This window comes from Limulus polyphemus, unplaced genomic scaffold (genome assembly GCF_000517525.1).
Source record: "Limulus polyphemus unplaced genomic scaffold, Limulus_polyphemus-2.1.2 Scaffold3126, whole genome shotgun sequence".
Classification (NCBI taxonomy): Eukaryota; Metazoa; Arthropoda; class Merostomata; order Xiphosura; family Limulidae; genus Limulus; species Limulus polyphemus.
Genome location: NW_013668736.1, coordinates 112,086 through 119,902, shown reverse-complemented (window position 1 = coordinate 119,902; position 7,817 = coordinate 112,086). Strand labels below are relative to the sequence as shown.

Below are 7,817 nucleotides of genomic sequence, written 5' to 3'. Positions count from 1 at the left end.
CTCTTGCCACTTTATTACTCGGGTCATTGTGGACGAGAACACAATGTTGTTCCAGGAAGATGGAGCACCGTGTCACACTGCTAGAAACACCCAAAAGTGGCAGGAAGAAAATGGTATCCGGAAGTTGCCCTGGCCAAGCCAATCTCCTGACATGAACCCCATTGAAAACCTCTGGGCCATACTCGACCGGCAAGTCAAGAAACAACCAAAAAAACCAACTCCAAAGAGCAATCTACTCCAAGTTTTGAAGCAAGAGTGGGCAAAAATTCCACAATCTAAAATTGACAAGATGATTCTAACGATGCCCCAAAGGATCAACGAACTCCACGAAGCGAAAGGAAGATCTACTAGATATTAATTAAATTATAAATATATCAATTCATGTGAATATGACTGAAAATTTTCATTTTTTCTGAAAAGGTGGTGTCTATTTACTGTGACCACGCTATGTAGATATTCACTTTCTTGTGAAATATTTATGTTTCGGTTTGATATTTTTGTAATTATAATTCTCCTTATACCAACACTTTAAGTGATTTATTTTCCCTTTTTCTTTTTATCAAATAACTACCAACCTTGATTACTACTCTCCAACTTCTTTTTTTTATCATTTGAGCAAACATGTACCATCACAATGAATGACTCGTCAAATAAAGTAACATATTTTAAGACATAAATACACATGAATATTTTCAATCATAGAGAAACTTATTTTCTTTGCAGTTTATAACAATATTAATGGCTTTATGCAACGTATACTTAGTAAAAATTACTCAGACTTAGAAACTTAAGCAGAAATGTTTTCGAAAAAATGAGAAACGGCAGAATTAATGCAATATCAGGTTTACAACAATATTAGTGACTTGACATAACGTACATTAAGTAAAAACTTCTCAGGCTTAGAATTTTTTTGCATAAATAATACAAGGTTAGCAATAATAATACAATGAAAGAAAAACATTTAAATTTCTAAATAACTGTCTCATATTCTGCAATTTCCTTTCGCATTGGCCTATAGTAAAGTCTTGAATGTGGAGGCTGAAACTCATTTGCACTGCTGTAATTTTTCGTGAGGTATCGTGGCTTTACAGGGTCAACAGGACTTGTTCTGAAATAGAAAATGTAATTTTCAAAATAATAAACCAAATATTCGTTTTTATGTGCTAATATCAATCAAACGAAACTTTCTTTTTTCAATACAAATTCTCAAGACTTTTGCAGCTAACTCCAAATACTTTTATAATCAATTTAATATCAACTGAAATACAAAATAATAATAATAAGGTAAGGGTTTCATTGAAAATATTACGGGATTACACAAGCATCATTTCAAGAAAAAGTTGTACTGAACGAATATTTATGAGATGAAATATTCTATAATTATACCTGGGGGGACAGGGGTAGAATTAATTCTAGAAGTGATTCAGATAGAGATTTGTATTGATATAAAGCCTCTTTTGGAGCTCGAAAGGTGTACTGGTGTAAAATTACCATTTGAACTAATTGATTTCTAGAGGTGTACTAATATCACGTTTTATTTTGGAGTTGGTTCAGCTCGAAATATGTAATGACATAGAACTCCCACTGGAATCGATTGATCTCGAGATGTGTAATGACATAGAACTCCCACTGGAATTAATTGAACTCGAGATGCCTACTGATATAAAATTCTCTATGGTAATGTTTGACATTGAGATTTTTGCCCACTTTCCTACGTTAATGCTGCCTTTGAAACTGATGTAAAATTATCTACTGATTCACTTTATTTTTAGCTGTCTTAAATCAATCTGTTTGAGCGTATTCTGAATTTTTACGGTAGAATTCAAATCCCAATTTACTTGAGGTACAGTTCTTTCTGCAGCTGTTTAAGCTTGAAGCGAGCCATGTCGAGTTCATGTCTAGCTTTCCACAAGAGGGTGTCGCAGATTGGGTCTTTACACCGGTGACGCTTCAACATGTCCTGAGCCTCGTAAACTGCACCTCGAAAACTCAACGATTTTCCCATACTCTATAGAGAAAAATATACTGCATTAGGATTTCCAAACCAGATTAACAAAAATGTATTAGTTGTTATGCTGTATTAATTAGACGTAGGACGAAAACAAGACGACTTTATGGGAACAACAACTAGAGTATAATTGAATGTTCATGTAACGTATAGCTTTAAGGAAATAAAATTGGTTAAGATATTTTGTTTTATAAGTTGTGGCAAAATATGTGTTTTCTTAGTGTGTATCATTTTGTTACTTATATAAAACAAATGAGAAAACTTTTATGAAATAGCAACAGGATTCTTCTTTGTGGCATAGAAACTAATGAATAATGGAGGTTATTTATTTAGTGGACCCATCCTTTTGATTGACATTACCAATGTTGTCTGAGTAGGTTGAAAGAAATTAATCATTCTTCGTTTAAGAAAAAAATTACAGTGTTTGAAATTCATATCAGGCAGGCGGTAGCACTGCCTATGTAGGGATGGCTCTGAATGTTCATCGAAATGGTATTTTATATATCTCCTCAATAAGCCATCAGAATTTTACAATACTATACGGTGTTTCCTGTTATAACAATATCTGTGTAATTACTGAGTCACAAGTTCTGTGAATGTCTGTAAATATCATAGAAAAAGGTTTGAATTTCTTCTTCTTTTTTTCTTCTTGTTTTTTATAGCATGACAATTCAAAAACCAAGACAATGGTGTCAACCAATTTTACTGAGGTGATATAATTTCAAACGGAGCATTTGCTTTTATAAGTATTATTAATAAGTAGTAGTAATTTAAAAAATTCAAAATTCTAGTGTAAATAATGTTACCATTACCTTTCTTATAGAAATTGTTATTTTTTTAAAAAGCTTTAGTACACGGTGAAACAGGAATTACCAGCCAATAATAGATAAATAATATATATTACAGCTGGAATCTTGTTGTATTTAGAACTTGGCTATAAATACAACTTTCATATGTCTATTGAAACACTGCATTGAAAAAACAACCAAAGAAAAAACAAAGAAAAACTTTTCAAAAAAGGAAGTAAATGTAGGGATGGCTAATATCAATCCTTTAAAAACAATGCAAACAAGGTAGTAGGGATGACATTTGCATCATCCCTACAAAATAACAAAGGCAAGAATTAACATATAGCAATATATACAACTATTCAATCCCAGTCGAGTTTAATTTACTCTATTTTTGTCTGTTAACATTCTATTACACTATTATATATTAATGAAAAGTTATATATTTTTGGTTTGTTTATAGCACAAAGTTATACAATGGGTTATCTATGCTCTGGTCACCGTGGGTATCAAAACCCAATTTTTATCGTTTTAAAACTTCAGATTTACCGCTAAGCCACTGGGGGGGGGGAGCGAGCCAAAAATAAATTATTTTTCTTTGTTATCTGAAACAGAAATTTAATTGTATACAATTAAATATAAATTTTGTATACACAGCAAAGCCCATAAACGAATAAGCAATATCAATGTGTTACCAAGATTCTTGAATTATGACATGGGTACTTATTGATTTCGAAACCTGATCTAAAAGTGGTAACACCTTACAGAGTAGCATATTACACAAAGTAAATCCTGCTATGTCTATTCAGATAGTCTTAAATTATGTTAGATAATGTAAGCAGTATGAAATGTTTATGAATAACAGTTGAAATATAGTGTTAAGACATTTTCATTTGGTTAAACTCAACGTTTCCGCTCACAAAAAGGACTGCGCCCTCGATGATCAGAAGTTTCAGTAACTATCATGTTATTATCCTGTTCTACAACTAGGCGTATGGCACAGTTCCTATCACAAAACATGCAAAATCCATATTTGGTTTTAGACAAACAATATACACACTTTGGAGTAGCAGCAGTTATTCAGGACAGTGGAAATGCTGCACTAAATTATAATAATGATGAATAATACGACTCTTTGAGACTAAATGTTTGGATACTTTTGGCAGAACATTGTATGTATATAAATATTCAATGTATCTTTATAATTCGTACACATGAGTTAGACATGTGGTAAGGCAATTACTATAAATTAGTGTTTGAAAATAAATGTGTTAACTGCCCAAAAATTAAGCAAGGTCTATTTGTATTATTGTCAGTAATGAACATTTTAATTTCCCGCTTGAAAGTGTTTCATATTAATATATTTCAATCTAGTTTCCTATGTACAGAATACGCTATTATATTATAAAGTGTTTTATCAATATATATATGTACACACATATGTATAGAAGACATTTTAATTATTAAAAAGTTAATCTATAATTTGCAGGAATGTTAATTATTAATCGTTAATGGATAATATCCACACACAACGAAAAACCAATGGTCAGGTAAACTGAGACTTTTTGACTTCATATGTGTCACATATAAATATAGCATGTGTGGTTAATTAGGATCATTTACGCAACTGACTGCCTATAAATATAGCATGTGTGGTTAATTAAGATCATTTATGCAACTGACTGCCTATTTTAGTAGTATTACTGGTCAGGGAGGAGATTGGATGATTTACTAAATTATTAAGATGAAGAGCAATTTCGTGTTTTTTTTTAATAGTAGTGTTTATGGATCAAAACATCTTTGGCTTAATTATACTGTTGAAACGAGTATGTGACTATCATGGGATTGGAATGCCAGTTACATGATATAAGTTCTATTCATCACTCCAATTATTTGTTTTTAGTAACCTGTAATTATAGTCAATTTTTATTTGCCTCTGTTGTTTCATTAAGTACAATAGCCTTTTTATAGCTGGTTTTATGCAACGAAGGGCAGTTTTTAGATATCAGATATTGTTGGCTTGAATATTCGTATTTCCTACCACCTTTAAAAGTTATTTTTTACAAGCTGAGGTACCCGTCCTTTGTCATGGTTATGAACTTAAAACAAATGTGGGGGATGGATGGAAAGATAAATAATGCAAACATTCTAACTTTCACAATATTTATTTATAACATAACGTACTATTACAGTATTCATTATTACCTCCATGGCCAGGTGGTTAAGGCCATGGAGGGTCGTGGGTTCGAATCCCCGTCACACCAAACATGGTCGCCCTTTCAGCCGTGGGGGCGTTATAATGTGACGGTCAATCCCACTATTCGTTGGTAAAAGAGTAGCCCAAGAGTTGGCGGTGGGTGGTGATGACACTGCTAAATTAGGGACGGCGAGTGCAGATAGCCCTCGTGTAGCTTTGCGCGAAATTCAAAAATAAACATTATTACCTCACCAAAAGTTTTGTACAAGGTTTAAATAATCAATATGTATATGCTTAAAACATGGTATACACTGTGTGATAGTCAGGGTGACTTTGTATGAAGAGGTAGCAGAAAAAGTAGCTTCTGTTACCCGCTTTCAACACCCACCTCTTTATGTCATTCCACACTGTTTCACGTTATTAATCAATTGACGCAGAAGTGTCTTATGGGATGAAGTTGTAAGTTCACGCGTCAAAGTAGGAAGTGAGTATAATTCAAGAAACGGCTCTTTATATCATCGTTATGACGGCTGTTGTGGTATCAACTTCATTTGAGTTTAATTAATATTTTAAAAATTCAAGAAACGGCTCTTAATATCATCGTTATGACGGCTGTTGTGGTATCAACTTCATTTGAGTTTAATTAATATTTTAAAAATTCAAGAAACGGCTCTTAATATCATCGTTATGACGGCTGTTGTGGTATCAACTTCATTTGAGTTTAAGTATTATTGCAAAATTCAAGAAACGGCTCTTCATATCATCGTTATGATGGCTGTTGTAATATCAGCTTCATTTGAGTTTAAGTATTATTGCAAAATTCAAGAAACGGCTCTTCATATCATCGTTATGATGGCTGTTGTAGTATCAACTTCATTTGAGTTTAATTAATATTTGAAAAATTCAAGAAACGGCTCTTCATATCATCGTTATGATGGCTGTTGTAATATCAACTTCATTTGAGTTTAAGTATTATTGCAATAGTGGCGGCCATTTTTTCATTACATTCCTCCACAGAGAGTGCTGGTGCACTCTCTGAGATATATAAGACGTTTGTCTGCGGTCCCCCACACCGCGTGTATGTTGTGTTGTAGAAAATTCAATGTGTGTGTTCTTATAGTAAAGCAACATCGAGCTATCTGTTGTATCCACCGAGGGGAATCGAACCCCTGATTTTAGTGTTGTAAATCTGAAGACTTAACGCTGTTTTGTTTGTTTGGTGTAAAATAATCAATGCTCAATAAGATCAATAATGAGGATGGAGGAGTTGTGAACCACTCATTAACATGCTCCTTGGTCCAAACTATTATCCCATCAAGTTTGGTTGAGATTGGGCCCAGTGATCTAGGAGTAGTTACATAAAGGACTAACAGACAGACATATATATTTTTGTGCTTTATATATATATCTAGATTCCTCGTTTCATTTCATATGAGAGGCTAGCCAATAGAGGTTAATATACGGTGTATTTCCATTGTGCGTGTGTGCTTTTATCGCAGATACCTCGTACCAAAATAAATTTTGACATTACCATAACACAGTTTGTACTTTATTTTATTTTGTCTGTCCTATATGTGCGATTTTCCTTTTTTGGGTTAACCATTTTAATTTTTTACATGCACAATTTTTTTTACTTTAGGTGTTGTTTAAACCTGTGATTGGTCACAGTCCGATAAACCTGAGTTATTAAAAATAATACGTAATGGGTAGATTAATTAATACAAAATTGTATGATGTTGAATCGTATCATCGATCCGTATCCTATATGCAAGTATATTATTCAGGATTACCGTAAGCAGAGACCATTCATCAAATTTTGATACACATAAACCCGTTTAGCGATAATAAAGTGAAACAAGAAGCAATCCAACAGATTAAAGTTTTAATCACAAGTTAGAATGAAAGATGAGGAAAAACTTACCAAACTGACAAGAGCAAAACAGCCTCCAGTGTCCTTCTTAGCCAAGTGTTGACGGATGTACTTGAAATATATATGCTCTAACCCTAACACGACTAGAGTGAATATGACTCCACATCCAAGCAGCAGGAAGGCACTCATGAACTGGTTGGTGTCTAGAGGATTACTGGCGTTTCGTTTGTTCTTAGTGGGCTTGCAAACACCTTGCAACCAGAACCTTTGGAGTCGGTCCAAGTCACCTGGATGGAAAGAGGTAGGTGCACAGAGAATTTAGCAGTTAAAAATATATAATTTGAGAGTAGCATATCGTTTGTTCGTTCAATTTTAAGCAAAGCTCCCCGAAGGCAATATGCCCTAGTCATCCCTAATTTTGAAGTGATAGACAAGAGTGAAGGCAGCTAGTCAATACCAGGAGAACTTGTATAATTGAAACTACTAGAATATGTAAGTATTCTAGGTTAGTATATTTAGGTATTTATAACGATTAACAAATAAAACGTTCTATAACTAGGTTTTTATAGGGTTTTTTTTTCAGTACTATAACACGATATATGTAAATAACTATTGATAACTTGAAGAGAGGAATAATTTACTGACTCTATTAACCAAAGAATTATGACAGAAATTATCGTAATTGATAAGACTGAGCATGTCTAGGCATGTCCAAAGCGAATCAGTGTAGAAAGACCTCCCAAAATAATAAATTGAAGCTCTACATAAATGGTAATGAAAAATAGTAGTTTTTAAGCCTAAGGTGCAAATTTATCGTAACACCTAGGTAGTGAGGAAAATGTTCAAAATGACTCACTGTCGTCCATCTGTCATCGGTGGGATAGCGATAAGTCTCCGTACTTACAACATTAAAATCCGGGGTTCGATTCCCCGCGGGTGGACTCAGCAGATATT

At 33.4% G+C, this 7,817-nt stretch overlaps 1 protein-coding gene across 1 annotated transcript in view; it reads right to left on the bottom strand.

Moving 5' to 3' along the window:
* Positions 1 to 360: 360 nt before the first annotated feature.
* Positions 361 to 7,817, bottom strand: part of LOC111083003 (glutamate receptor ionotropic, NMDA 2B-like) — a 102,471-nt gene continuing 95,014 nt past the window's right edge. Inside the window, exons 11-13 of the mRNA XM_022397074.1 lie at positions 6,915 to 7,150; positions 1,839 to 2,008; positions 361 to 1,108 (exon numbers count right to left, since the gene is read on the bottom strand). Coding sequence (XP_022252782.1) covers positions 970 to 1,108; positions 1,839 to 2,008; positions 6,915 to 7,150 — 545 coding nt within the window. The 3' untranslated portion in view covers positions 361 to 969. The remainder of the gene's footprint in view (positions 1,109 to 1,838; positions 2,009 to 6,914; positions 7,151 to 7,817) is intronic.